At 34.6% G+C, this 15,533-nt stretch overlaps 1 protein-coding gene across 3 annotated transcripts in view; it reads right to left on the bottom strand.

The window, feature by feature from the left end:
• The window catches only part of ULK4 (unc-51 like kinase 4), a 249,705-nt gene that overhangs the window by 146,857 nt on the left and 87,315 nt on the right, over nucleotides 1–15,533 (bottom strand). For all 3 annotated transcript variants that reach the window (XM_055707054.1, XM_055707052.1, XM_055707053.1), the window contains exons 24-29: nucleotides 14,227–14,348; nucleotides 13,852–13,908; nucleotides 10,690–10,741; nucleotides 10,508–10,602; nucleotides 1,366–1,417; nucleotides 1,122–1,266 (exon numbers count right to left, since the gene is read on the bottom strand). In XM_055707054.1, the coding sequence (XP_055563029.1) occupies nucleotides 1,122–1,266; nucleotides 1,366–1,417; nucleotides 10,508–10,602; nucleotides 10,690–10,741; nucleotides 13,852–13,908; nucleotides 14,227–14,348 (523 nt within the window). The remainder of the gene's footprint in view (nucleotides 1–1,121; nucleotides 1,267–1,365; nucleotides 1,418–10,507; nucleotides 10,603–10,689; nucleotides 10,742–13,851; nucleotides 13,909–14,226; nucleotides 14,349–15,533) is intronic.

The following is a 15,533-nucleotide window of genomic DNA, read 5'->3' on the forward strand; positions in this document are numbered from 1 at the left end:
CTTTTAGTAATGCATATACTCTATTTTAAAAATAGTATTTCCATTTTAATTCATATTTATATATTCTGTATTTCCTAGAGAAAAAAGCATTGTGAAGATAGATGCGAAAATAAGCTTCTCCATAGAGCTTTTAAGATTTCCTTCCCATTCTCTCTCACAGAGAAATGATTACCTGTCTGGCATGGATAGAACTTTGGTCCTCAAACTGTAACACTAGTCAACTAGCAAGAGACAGTCTCATTTTGGAGGAAAGCACTGTGTTTCTGATCATAAACCAGCATCCATTCCTCTACCCTTCTGTCACTTACTTAACGTAGGGGTGGGGAACAATTCTCTCACTTAGAGCAGCTAAGTATTTACAATTATTAACTTTTGAGTACCACACATTAAAATACACTGTAACATTATTAGAATAATGTGAAAGAAAAATGATGACTCATCATTACTATCCTCATCTTGTGTTCATGCTTTTCATCCCTCTACTTGCAGATGTTATCAAATGTGCCTAACACAGAAAGCCGCCTTTACGCTCACGTGCAAGTCAGTTTGAAATGATAAGGCCTTATTTGACCATAAACTATATAAATTAATTTCTAGCCCACATCTGGCCCACAGGCTGTAGTTTCATCTACTTTGCTGTAGGACAGCAATTTAGAGGCAATAGCCCCTGGGTGGGTCATGGAGGACTAACCCATCCTGCACTATTCGCTTTCAGAAAGTTACATGCCTTTCCATGTGATTTCAGAACATCTTACATGAGGGCACAATATCCGAATTAGACAAAAAGATGTTGCTGTTAGAATTTTCTGACTTTATTAACAGAACAAAGAGGAGTATTTAAAACAAAGCCCAAAAGCTAGGGAAAATTTGTTTCACGTCAAGAACAGCCAGAGACACAGTATCAGAAACGACTGTCACACAGAAGTTGTGTTTGTGTTGTATATGACAACATACTAAAACCTAGGACAGAGATGCTGGGCAGAGAACTCTAGCAGCAGTTAATTGTTATTCCTCTCTTTGTTTTACCATTTAAACATAAAAAGGGTAGTTAAAACCAATACATTGTCAAAATGGATCGAGTATCAAGTTATTCCCCATTACACAAGCAATATTATACTTACTGAGGCAGCAATGAATCTCTAATGAGACACAGAAGCTTGCTGTTCGAGTTGAGGCTCTCCCCTTTCTCCTCAGCCATGACCTCATGACTTAAAAGCAGTGATGTGGTTTCTGAGAGCAACCGCAAGCTGAAGAGTCTCCATTCCACTTGAAAATAAAGGTGCCAAGAATGTGACCACACTGAAGTCTAATTAAAACAAAATGCTGAATTCATGGAAACTGCAGCTGATGTGCCCATATACTTACCATTTTGACTGTGGACCAAAGAAACTAGTGGTGGGAGGATACAGTCTTCAACCTAAAACAGAGAATTAGAAAGATCTGGATTAGATTATTCACAGGGGAAAAAATAGAACAGAGATACACTATCGTCTATGCTTATTCCACTGCCAGTGCCCTTAATCAAAAAGATGAATAATCATGGAAATTCATCCGTAATCACACTTACAAAGCCACCAAGTTCACTTTTCTCTGGTAAGCTGTCATAAAGTTACAGATAGTACTGTACTTTTATATAGAAAACAGTAACTCTGGTATAATTCATTGAGAGTGAATTTTAATTTAAAATACAGAATTAAATGCAGATATATGATATTAAGAAAAAAGTATTATAATATCTATTAATCCTGAAGTATTAGAATATCTATTAATCCTGATGCTTTAATCTATAAACTACTCATCAAACAGGTCAGAAGAAATATCCTTCTAAAACAAACCTGCATAGAACTAAAATACATCAGGAAAGATGTAGTACCTCTAATGAAACATCCTTAAGCTTAGTAGAAAGTCTGGATAACATTTTAACTTCTTCCATTCTGGTAATACACAGTCTTCCATTGAAATCTAAATATACAGACTTAATATTTGAAATATATAAAAAAAAAATAATCCAGTCAACTCCTTATTGTCCATGAGTCCATGTTACAGGACTGGTCAGCTTAGTTCCATCTGAAATCAACTTATAGCAAACTAGGCTATAACTCAGTTTTATATATCTACTATATATACACAAAAACAATGTATTATTAGTATTCACTGTAAGATAATGAATTGCTAAGCCTTAAGTCATTGGTAAAATAGAATTCATTTATTTTTGCATCATGGATACAAGCTTGTCCTTGGATTTATTTATACAAATAAAATTACTGTGTAAATTGTCACTCCACTGTGGGCAGGATTTGGCATAACAAGACTGTGTTATAATCCTCCATGTGTTTTCTTTTAGTGATTAATACTAGAAGATAGAATTTCTCTATATTTATGCAGCTAATAATAACACACATCTATAGAAGCTGAAAGTATGTATGAAAAGGGGTCACTAAATGAAGTTAGCCTCTAGCCAGCAATAACTAGAATTAGCAACTACTCCATTGCTAGTTGGTGGTCTCTGTTAATTGAATCCCTGACATTAAGGTATTCATTTAGTCTAGCTTTTTTTACTTCTGAAAAAACTACCAAAAGATGCCATTTTTTACATACTTCCAATAAAAGAAGTAAAGGACTCTGCCTGAGGTATGGAAGTCAAACTACTCTTGCAAGGTCAAATAGCTTTTATGCCTATATAGATAATGATATGACTGATGTAGTGACTTCTGCAACACTTCATAATTTTGAAATATTTCATGGTCTTTTCAGTTCATATGTAATAAGAGAAATAATAAAACTACATTGCATTCCAGTGACTCCATTAGTGCAGGTTTCTAAACTATTCTACAATGGTAATTTATCAGTTATACCATACCTGAGAGGTAGGATAAAAAGCAAAATAACGTATGTACTTAAGATCTTTCAGTCCAAAAAACCAGTTCAGCCTAATAGAGTATTACATGTCACCCAGAAGCAGCACTGACTCAGACTAATACCAGTTAAGATGGCAGTGTACAGCAGTATGATGCAACTTCAATTTCTAAAACTTCAAATCTTCTTTCACTTTCATCTAGTACTAACAGTAGCCTTTCCACACTAGCAAGTGTAGTTGTCAGTCATAAGTCTTTTCTAAGATAAATATGTTACAAAGTGTCATTGTAAAGAAGATTCCTTAGTTCTTAATAAAAGTATTAGCTTTCTCTGACCTTTTTCTAACACAAACATCAATTTTGGCAAATGAACTGTTTAGAATGGAATCCTCCATAGCAGGTGTGTGCCTCGTGTCAGTTCAGTGTGGTGGGGAGATCAACTAAATGAAGCACTAGTTCTATGGAAAATTCGTTATATAAGAGCATATCCGAATGTACGTTCTAAAGGGAGAAGCAAGTATTAAACTGCACATGAACCTTAAATCAGATACCTCCTAACTCTGCAACCCTCATCTTCCATCCATCTCATTTTTACTAAAGTGTACACAAATTTGTAAACAAGATACTGACTACAAAAATAATTACTGAGGTGAAATAAACTGAAGTGTAATAGTACATAAGATATTTTTAATGAATTCACCAGTGAATTGCACAAGTTTCTGTAAGTTACATATAAAGAAGCATGGCATTAGTATTTTGACATTTTCTAGAGGGATTGAACAAGGATTCATTATTTCTTCTTTTAAATGACTGCTGACATATACATGGAATCAAATCTCCATATATGCATGAAGGTAGTCAGATATTTCTCTTGCCTCAATCTTTATCACTAGGATTGATTACAAAAAACCCCCCACTCTTTAAAAACGGAAATACTCTTCTTCAAGTCTAAACAGATTAGATAGTTTGAATATGATCATAGCTATATCTGGGTTTGCACCATCTTCTAAACAGCCTGATACTCAGTTCATGATAAATCCTTAACTGCACAAAGCCACCACTGTATGATTCTGTAATGATGGCATTCAAAGGCTGTGCTGCCACAACTCTGCTGTTATCAGTACCCAAAATAGCAACAAAGTACTGGAAACTTCCATACATGCTACATTCACATCTCCCAGCTATGATACACATGTACATAACCAAACAAAAACATAGCTCAAACCTGGTAATGCTGTTTCTGAAAATAGCAAAGGAGCAGAAAAAGAGTAGAAGAAATATACCAAGCATAAAGCACAACTCTAGTTTCTAGTAAAGTAATTCTTGAGTTAAGAAACTTCCTAAGCTGATGCTGTATCTGTATTTTGGCATTTAGTAACGCTTACTAGCCTTTTCTCCTATATGTTTTTATACATTATAATGTATTTATACATTTAGCATGTGTGATACCTATGACACTGAATTCTACACTTCAATTATGCCTTATGAAAAGACACCTCCTTGTTTCTTTTAAAGCAGCTAACTTGATACCCATCTATTCTTATTTTATGAAAACCAGGAACAATTATTTCCAATTCATCTTTCCCATGCCATTCATAATTCTATACTCTCAACTCTTTTGTTGCCAAAGCAGAAATTCTTACCTACTTAGTCCCTCCTTGCATCATCAAGCTGTACTTTTTCTGGTTAAGCTTCATTCCCTTTGAGAGTGAATGACCACAACTGCATTCCGTATTCAAGGCTTGAGGGCACCATGGATTTACCATGGCACAGTAATGTTTTCTGCTTTTTCGTCTGATCTTTTACCAGTCATTTCTAATAATCTGGTTGTCTTTCTCATTATTGCTGTGTAAAAAACTCATTTTCATAGAAAAACTATGCTAAAAGATCTCCAGAACAGTTACAAGTAGTTTAGAGCCTGACACTGCATATGCATAGCTAGAATGGGTTTCCCCATTTGTGTCACTTGACAATCAGTATTGAATGGCACGTAATTTTATTGTCCTTTCACTCAATATCTTGAAATCTTCTGCAACTCTTCTGTCAGTTTTAATTTTCACTACCATGAATAATTTAGTGTTATCAGTCAGTTCTGAAACCTCCCTATTAATTCCCTTTTCTGGATTAGTTATAAATAGCACATGTTTCAACACAGAACTTCGTACAGCACCATTCTTAATCTATCTATTTTAAAACTGTTCTCTATTCTCTACTTAGTGAATTTTAACTAGTTGGAAGAAGTTGCTCTGTCAGGGGGTAAGAAAGAAGGGCCACAGATGGATTAGAAGAGTCTTTGACACATCACTTTGTCAAAAACTTTTTGGAAATCCATGTATACTATCCAAATCCAGAAAATATCTCTCCATAACATTCACTGAATTCTGCAAGGAAAACTCTACTAGTGAGATACGAGCACGGAGCAAAAAGCTTTTCTACAGTATCTTCTTTCTTACAAAAATTCTATCTTTTGAAAACAAGGCACAATTTTAAAAGAAATTCTTCTGCAAAGTCTGTATGTTAATTTAACCTTCAAAAGAGAGAGACAAGCCACAGTTTCAGAGTGGTTAAGTATTCACCAGCTACTAGGAGGGGCTTGAAAGAGAAAACTGCTAATTTCAGTCCTTCTCTGCTTGTCTCAGCTGTTCAGGAGATGTTAGACACAAGGCCTGCACACTAAATACATGTGCCTGCTTTGTTAGAAAGAAACATCACCTCAGCTTTACTTAACCTCACCAAGCAAAGTCCAAGCTCCACAAGTATCCACTAAAAAGCAGTTATAACACTGCAAGGGCTCAGTGTGGAAAGATCCAATACACTGAATCCCTGTTTAGCTGCAGGTACGCCCCTAAGAATGATGATGGAGAATTAAAATTCCATTCCCTTGTGCTAGTCAGCAAGGATGAATTCAACTATTCAACATACACATGCAACCTCGGTGTATTAATGAACTAGCATATAACCAAACTTACCCATTATCCCCTACATCTTAGAATATGGCTTAACCTTCTTCTCAAGGCCACAGAACTAACCTTTAATATGGTTAACATTACTGACCTAAAAAAAAAAATATCTCCCTTGATTAAAACTGAGTCTCAGAGCTCTTCAAATCAGTGCTTAATGCCAAAGTCCTGACATTTGATGTTACGCTGGGTGGACAGAAAAAGTAAGCAGGCTTAAAGCCTGGTACAGTAGCATCTGTGAAACATGCTGTTCTCAAGTGAAAATAAGACCCCAGAACTAAACTTGCATAAAGAAACCACACTATCTCACTCCACGCAGCTATCGTAGCCAAACTCGCAAGTGACTAAGCCCATTGCTTTACTTCCAGAGATTTTTCTAGCAATATCTGGTTCTTTTCAGTGTGCAAATGTTTAACTTACAGCTACTGACAAATATCTTCTCCTTATCCACTATTCAAAGCAGAATGTACCAAAGCAAAGACCATCAGCTCCCAAACCCTTTTTTTCTACTGACATGTAAGATCCACAACATTCAACATCACCTTGACATTTATTCTCATTAAAATTCCACATACAATGTTACTGCTGAAAGTGACCATGGAATTAAGATCATGCTGCCTTCAAATTTCTTGAAGAATCTGCTGGAGGCACAGCATGCTCCTCAATGTTTTAATATTGCCAGTACTCTCTCAGAATGTAATAGAAAAAATAATCTAATGCATGATAGAATGAACTGGGGAGAAGAATGACATTTCTGTAGGGTTTTTTTAAAAGTCTTCAGAATATTCACTGAGTTTGTGGGTTTTTTTCTTTCTTCTGGGAAGAGACAGCACTGATTGACTGGCTCAATATGTCATTTAGAAGAGAACTGGTTTCACAAAAAAGTCTCATGTCATGTGGATTAGCTTAATGGACAGAAAGCCACATGGTATCTAGAATTTTAATCTACTTGAAAAGGGAAAGTGATTGAAGAAATGCTGTACAATATGTTCATATAGTCATACCCTACGCTGACAAAATTAGGGTGTCAGTGTTTAGATCAGAGCACCCTGTGGATGAAGAATACCACTGATGCTGAATCAAGAAAAGACTAAGATGAGCAGAAAAAAAATCACTTGCAGAAGTTTCTAACCCTTGTGTTGTCACCTTTGGTGAAAATAATAACTCTTGTATTGTCAACCAGCAGATTTCCATGTCACTCTGCTTTTCCCTTGACTTCCCATCAAGCAACTCATCATGTTTGGAGTGCTTTTATTTTAGCCTGATTTCTTAAAGCAAGTTTTAAAACCTTGAGGATGAGAATCACTGCTGACAACTTCTGCCTCAACCACAGAACTTTCATGGTTTGGGTAAAAGATCATCTGTGCAGTATACAGATCATTGGGGAGCTACAGTACAGAAAGGACTCCCACAGGAACTGCCTGCCATTAGGAACCTCATCACTGCTCAAAGTTGCTCTCAATTAACACAAGTCCTCTTTTCATGGCAATAAATATACTTAACAGAGAAAAGGAAAACGCAAATGATAACAATCAGCACAGAATTCTTCCAGTTAATTATACCTAAACCTTTACCAAAATTTGAAAATAAATATTATTATAACACTTACTATCTGAATGTAATAAATATTTTTCCATTTTAGGTATGTGAAGGAAACAGGCAATTGGACTTGTGCCAGTTTAAGAATGAAATTACTGCTCATTACTGGCTTTCACTTCAATTAATTCCCCTTGACTTTATCACACTTAGCAATATATACCACCTCCCACATCAGTCCCCACAGAAATTACTCTCCTCAATAACTGACTGCAGATTGATGCTAATCAGAAATTTGATCACAAAAAATCAATTTATTCCATTTTCTTTTTCAAGGTACAAATACAAAGGCAAATCAAACACTAACTAAAAAAGAACAAGCAATTCTTTTCTTCTCAAGTGAAAAAGAACCTGAAACATTGCTCTTAAGTTCTTATTAACTTAAACAATTTCCACTGTAGCTAAACTAAAGCCAGAGCCGGACTGAAAAACTTAGTGGTTCTGCTTGCTTAATATAACCTCACATTTTAGTAAACTCTTTAAACTTCACTAGAAATTTACTTGATTTCTGTTTAGAGATTTTAAAGCAATGTCACAGTTGCAGTGGAAAAAAATGCATCCTCTCAAGAAGGTTTTGGCCTTCCTCCCACCCCCTCCATAAAATGCTGTTTGTAACCAACTTTGTCAAAATAAGCAATCCAGGCTTCACAGATCGGCGCAGGATACACATTTCTCTTCAGTAAAAGAGTATCCTATTAACCATTGTTATACTTCAGTATTGATCTGGAAGCTCAAACACGTCTTACCTCAACTTTTTAAAAAAGCACCAAGTTCCACTGGGTGCTGGCATTTATATTCATAGATTCCAGTCATGCTCAGCAAGCAGCAATTAGAAGATACCCCTTGAGTAACAGCAATTCTAAAAATAGTCTGTATGCATCACAGAAGATGAAGTACCACTTTCCTCTAAAGTAATGTATGCTGTACATTCAAGTATAATTAGCACACTAGACTTCATAAATAGTATTAAACTAATTACTGTTTGCACCACTAGTGGCAGATGTGGTTAGAGATTATTAATTACAGTGGACAATTTCTTGAATTTAACATACCCAATACAAGGCAATTTCTCCACTTCATTTTGTGCCTGAATGGCTATTTGCTGAGTGTCAGGTAGGCTTCTAAATTAGGAAGAACTGTTATTTATGAAAATAAGTGCATGAAGGAGCAGATTTTCTTTCTTAGGAAAAAAAAAGTGTTCATTGACAAGGATAGATTTATTTTTAGTTAATAAATATATACCTATTCTAAATCAGGGAAACTATTCTACAGCAGTGGTATGTGTCACAAATATACAAGCACTGGACAGGCAGGAAGTTTTATCTCGAGCATAAGGTTAACCAATGTGCTCAGATGGATTTTAAATAAACAACTAAAACTTTCAACATATGTGAGATGAAGTAAACTGTTCCCCAGAAATTTAGATACTTACATAAGACTCACCTACTGCTAGTAAGGGGTTACTTAAAAGACAGTGGGATGGTCATTCCCTGGCTTCAGTACACCATCCCACTGAATGTGGGGCTGGGAGCAGGGAAAGAAGAGTCAAAAAGGAGAGCTGTCTCCTTGGTGCTATTTTTTCAGGGAAGAACCCCCAGACCATTAAAATTTAAACAGCTAGGGGAATTTTATTTAACATGCTGACACAATTTATTACAATTGCGGTAAATGCTGATGGACCTCCATAAAAAATGGCACATATTTCTGTCAATATAAGACACACTGATAACCCACCGAATTAAAATGATTATTTTTAAAAATTGAGATGATTCTAGAATGATAGTGTCGTAATACAGTCATAATACAGTGACTTGCACGCTGACAGGCATGTAGGGAGATACCAATAGGCATTCATACCTCACCTACACTTACATTTCTTTTCTAGACCATAATTTCCCATATTACTTGAAAGTAAATTGAACCGTTCGGTTCTGTACTATTTCCCTTCTTCCTATTAATTGGCTAGATTTTTGTGCATAAGGACCATTTCTTGATTATCACTCCTTTACGAGCATTAATGAAAATAAATATTAAACTTATTTAAACTCCAATTTGTATTTTTTATTAATTTTACTATTTTCACTTATTAAGACTTTATAACACAAGTACTTAACTAACACACACCCCCAAACAGGATTCAATTTCTAAAAACACTTGATTTCTAAGATCGCCCATTCTTATCTAGCACAATCCCCAAGATCACTCATTCTTAAGTATTACAATTTACTAATGCCTTTCTTGATTTAAGTGCTATATTGCGTGTGCCCTTAACCTAACACCTATACAAACACATACATTTCATTTTCAATTAAATGGCCACCCCAGTAAACATGGTGGAAATTCAGGTACAAAAATGCATTGGTACAGGTTACAATTTGTCAAACACTGATACAATACATTCTGACCTCCTCTGATACAATACATTCTGACCTCCTGATTTGCTAACAGCTGTTTCATAATGTAATTGTTCTGCCTTTAGTTAGCTTAGCTGACAGTAAAAAATCTAACAAAAACTTGAAAGAAAACAAATCATAGTGATGTAAGAAGCTTACAGTATGTGTGTTTGGTAATTGTAATGCAATTTTTAGTAAGCAATCTGTTATACTTAAACAAAAAAAACAATCAACCACCATAACTGCTATTGATGACCTCAGCAGGAAGGGTATTGAAGGAATGGGATCTTCAACCCTCAGAAGTGGTCTTTCCAAGCTATGTTAAAAGCATAATGACAAATAAAGTGGTGACATTTTCACTAATATATAGCAACATACTTACTTGGAGGCTGAAGAAAGACATATAGAATCAAGTGTTATATTTACATGAAAATCATTTTAAGAACTGTTATTTCTAAACTTTAAGCCGTTCTTATTCTTCCTCTGAATTCTCAACTAAATCTAGTAAACTGAGTCTGAATGCCTTGCTGCTTCTTTGAAAATTAAATCTCTCTACAAACAATAAGGATTTTTTTTCCATCAAACAGAACCACAACACATTTTAAACCATACTGTAAACAGTTTCTAAACCTTCAAAACATTATATTTATCAATGGAATTAGGCCTGTTAGCCTACAACTATTTAATTTGTTGCCAGACTTACGGTCAAGCGATAGGTTGTCAACAACACAGGATGCTGGGTTACTGCTTCAAAGGTTGATAAAGTAATCTTAATCAATTCTTCTGATGCAGCTTGCCCTATTGGTAAAAATCATATTTCTTTATAAAATGCAACAGTTATAAGGCCTGCATATAAAAGTACTGCAATATCATAGGTTACCTTACCTATTGCTCCATCCAAGTTTGTTTCTCCTGAATCTATCGACCTGATAAAATTCTACAGAAGAAGCAGCATTTATGTTAAAATACTTTATAAACAAGAAGTAATCATGGAATAACTACAACATGAAATTCTTTAAGGGACCATGTAAATACAAAATTTTAATGTTCCTACATTATGAAAGACTGAAATCATTAATGATCTAGCAGTTTTAATCTTGCAAGTCTGTAATGCTGCTGGACATTTAAATGTAGACTACAGTAAGGACTATTACTCTGACTAACATCAGGAATGATAACATTTCCAGGTAAAAAGACAGTAACTAAATGTACAGAAAACTGTAATTTCTTAGACTACTTTGAACTACCTTGGACATGGCTGTGTTAAAGTAACTCATGAAAAAAAAAACAAAACCCTCCAGAAAATGCAATTTTCTGTTATTTGTACCATCTTTTTTATTTCCATGCATACTACACTCACTATGAATACAGTTAGACACAGGAGAACATACAAAAATGCATAACTTTCTATTAAAAATCACCTAAATTAGTCACCATTTTGAGGAACAGAGACAATGAAATATTAATAATCTGGGTTAAGTAAATATTGTACAATTAGACCCATTATTCTTTTGCCTTTAAATGTTAACTTCACTCCTTTCACTTCCATGCATAGCTGTTTATTTCATAAGGAATGTAAAAGACACATAATTAACATTTGCTAAAGAAGGAAAACTTCTCAGCAGAATTTATAATATGCTCTTTTTTACTAATGCAATATTTAAATCACAGATAATTTATGATTGATAAAAATCTTTCCCATTTTCAGTTTGCACACATCTATTTATATTATGTCAAGCATGAAGAAAAATGATGCTGGTTTTCTATTGCATAATCAGTTGAAATTTTGTTATATATTGAATTGGCAGAAGTGTCTACGTGGGTTATCTTCTCAGTATGTAAGAAACATCTGAAAGATTCTTCTCTAATTAAAAAAACAGAAGCCAATTATATATTTCATAATTTAAACGCATCTAAAAAACATAAAAACACTGCTTGTATTAAAAATAATAGTTATTTTATCTTCCTGATAAATTGAAGAAAATTACAAGATATTACCTAATCAACTTGTTTTGGAAGAGAGTAAATTATTTTGTTTGCTCATTTACTTTCACACCTAACCATAGTCTCAAGACCAATTTGGAAAAATCAATATAGTTGGTGCAAACACCTTTCCAGCTACTAATGCTTATTTCCTTAATTTTATATTAGAAACACAACAAGAAGATGTATTTATTAAAAAAAATAGTAATCTGAGTCTTTTTAAGCAACAGAGAGGAGTAGTGTGTGTGTATTTCACTACAGGTGAGCCGGTGCCCTATTGACTGCACTAGGAGGTTACTATTAGCAGCGCTTTTGGGGCAGAGCATGTCCTCCATATATTTCTATTCACAACTGAAAACATGAAAGGACTGTTCTGACTCCCTCTCAATTTCTTTGCACAACACTACTGAAAATTACAGTGATGATGAAAATAACTTCAAAGCAGCAAGAAAAAAAATCTCAATGAACAACAGTTACAGTAAAATAACTACTCTTTTCCTTCCAGATATCAAGCACACATCTTTCCACTCCTACTCATTTCTTATTGTTAAGAGTAAGATTTTTTTAATAAATCAGGGGTGCAACATCACCAAAAAACCTGAAAGACTGACTTGCTAAAGTCTTAGAGGTCTCAATCATAGCACAGTACTTCAAAAAACTACAAGCTGATGACTGAGTGTCCCTTTATAGATGTCAGTGGGAATGTTGCCAACCCCAAATCTCCAGAGTAGACCGTTGTCTGATAGAATGGATAGCGACTGTTCCAGAAGTAGTTATGTTACCCATATTAAAACACAGTTATAAAATATGGATTCAAATTTGATATTCAGTTTTCACATATACTACTTTTCCTCCCTTTTTCATGTGTAAATTGAAATAGTATATGTAAGTTCCTGAATTGCCTTGTTTGGAGACAGAAGGACAAGATACAGGAAATATTTGTTAATCATCTCCTTCTTGATTTGAGAGGAAAGCTGTACTAATATAACTAGCCTGACTTACTCAGTCAGTAGTTCAAGCAAGCTGGAGTAACATCAAAAGAAAACTTACATTGTACCTGCTCTGCTGTACCAATATCGTTGACAGAAGAATTTCACCTTCTAGAAGGTTGATCCAAAACTATTAATAAATCTAATGCATAGTTACAAATGTTTCAAAGAGATAAAAGGCTTTGTAATTGAATATCTGCAGTTTAAATTTTTTTTTCTTAATTCTAATGCTAATTTTTATACAAATACTTCAGTAGAGCTAAATGAAACCCACATTTTCTTGGAATCAAGTGTAAAAGGAGGAACAGAATTGAATCTGAACAGTAAGCTTTACTCTAGCTGTTCGTGGTAAAGCATTTCTTCATGCTATTGTGGAAGTAAATACCTAGTTGTCATTTATGAACCCATTTACTTAAAAGTATTTTCCTAAATCAATATACAACTTTAGTATATAATTTTTTTTCATTTAGCAGAAACAATCGTTTATACATTAGGAAATTACATTACAACAGTACTACTTAATTTCTGCTATATTATCCTATAGCAAAGTTAAAAAGTTCATTTTCTTTTGCTAGTATCATAAATAGGTTGTAGATGTCAACACGGGACAAAGATCATAGTTCTGTAGCTTACAATACTCAGCTTTTCATCAATACAGTGTAAAAGTACTGGCAAGAAGAAAAAGGCAACAAAAGGAAAGAATACCTCAAATATAGATTAGATTATAATTTATCTTTCATTCCTACTTGTAAAATTCTAGAAAGAATATTCTGTGTATATTACAGCTAAACTTTTCTATTCTAAAATAAAACATGCAGGAAATTCTCAGTTTATCAAACATATGCAGAGTTCCTCTATACTTGGACACAAGGTAGAATATTTTGTTTGACCCTATAGATTACTACAGAAAATACTTTATGGTTATATATATAGTTTTGAATATAATCAAAGCTTACATTTTATATTCAGAATAAAGTTCTCTCTCCAATTTATACATCTAATGTAATTCTATTACATGGAAATAATTCCCAAAATTTTATGTGTATTTTGTAAACAAGATTTATCTTATACTCACAAGTAAGGTCCCATAGTTGAAAAGAAACTCCTCTGTGACTATCTGGGGACGAAATACCTATTTGAATTTAGCAAAAGTTGAAAATAATACATTAAATGCTTATCTTATGACCAAAGTAAGATGTATTTCACAGCCATATTAAGAGGACAAAACATGTATCTGCTTCTATCATTGGAGTTGCCTTCCAATGTGCAAAAAATAAGGCTTACAACTTTAATGCTATTACATAGCTGAAATACTCATCAACATATCTACACATTAATAAGAGTTCTGTTTTATCCATTCTGATCATGACTGGCAGAAATTAGATCTCGGGAAATGGCAAGCATTTGCCCTTTGTTTAACAGTTTTTGCAGGGGGTGGGAAAAATTCTACCTGGGATGTCACAAGATGAAGCACTACAGGCATCATAGGAAGGCACATCTTCAGCTGTTTAGCCTGAACTGTTGATGGGTGTTTACGTCCAGAGACGTTAGTTAAGGCAGTGAGAATGTCACCTACAGAAAACAATATTTCAGACTGATCTAACATAACTGCTTTACTAAACAACAGCAAATGACATATAAAACAGCTCTGTTCCAGTATCCACTGTTCAAACCAGTCTTGTCCATCCTGCTGAAAGTAGTGTTCATGTGACTGCATGATAAATCAGGCTGATCCAGCACTTTCCTAGCTCAGTGTTCAGCCAGGCCAATTTCCTGCTGTGGCTACAGGGACAGGCACACAGTGAGGACAGAAATACAAGACAGGTGTAGAAGCAAAGATCAAATTATCCTTCTTGGCAGGGTGGACATACTGGCTGTAGGTGGCTACATATGCATAGAATTATATTCCTGAAATTCTATGGATGTGATTCTATTTCCAGTGAAATAAAAAGCAAACCTCTCATGAGTTCCAGCTGACCCAGAGCTGAATTCACCATGATTACTGGGTGACATAATGCTCAAGCAGCATGTTTTTCCTGCCGTATAGTACTACTGAAAGAATGAAATTAACTTCCTCCCCTTCCCAGCAAAACATCTTGCCACCAGCCATGCACACACACATTCTCATACACAAGTTTAACAATGATGCAAGTGACCTAAAGCAACAGGAATTCTCATGTTCTCATAAAAGAGGTAGCAGGTGGTCAATGAGAGAACTTAGTTGCCTCCATAACAAACCCCAGCCACAATAATGAGGGAACAAAATTTTAATTGCAACAGTGAAGAGAATACTTCGAACTTCAGAAGAGACATATAAAATCAAGGAACATTATGCTAAATTTGTGTTACTTTAACTATTGTCTCAGAAAAGCAAGATCTCTTCTGCATGGGATAAACAGAAGCAGCAGGAGAAAAGTCACAGCTCGTATACAAAGAAAAATTCTGTTCCTATAACCTGAAAATATTAAAAGCCAAATCCTGTCTTGAAAAACACTTACTACATCTTTCTCCCCTAACAAGAGGGCTGCACAAAACTGTAAAAGGGAAATCACATAGACATTAAACAAATAAAGGACAGGATTCAGTATTTTATATGATTTTCATGCCAGCAAAGGCCCTTCCTTTCAGAGCAAGTCAGAGTTTATTCACGTTGAAGAATAGCAATGCTTTTCTTCTGCTCCCATGGAGTTCAATTTTCAACATAAGTAGAAACAACAGAGCCTGGCACTAAAGTAGGTTGTAACAATACCTAGCCTT

Source organism: Falco cherrug, chromosome 4, assembly GCF_023634085.1.
Source record: "Falco cherrug isolate bFalChe1 chromosome 4, bFalChe1.pri, whole genome shotgun sequence".
Lineage (NCBI taxonomy): Eukaryota > Metazoa > Chordata > Aves > Falconiformes > Falconidae > Falco > Falco cherrug.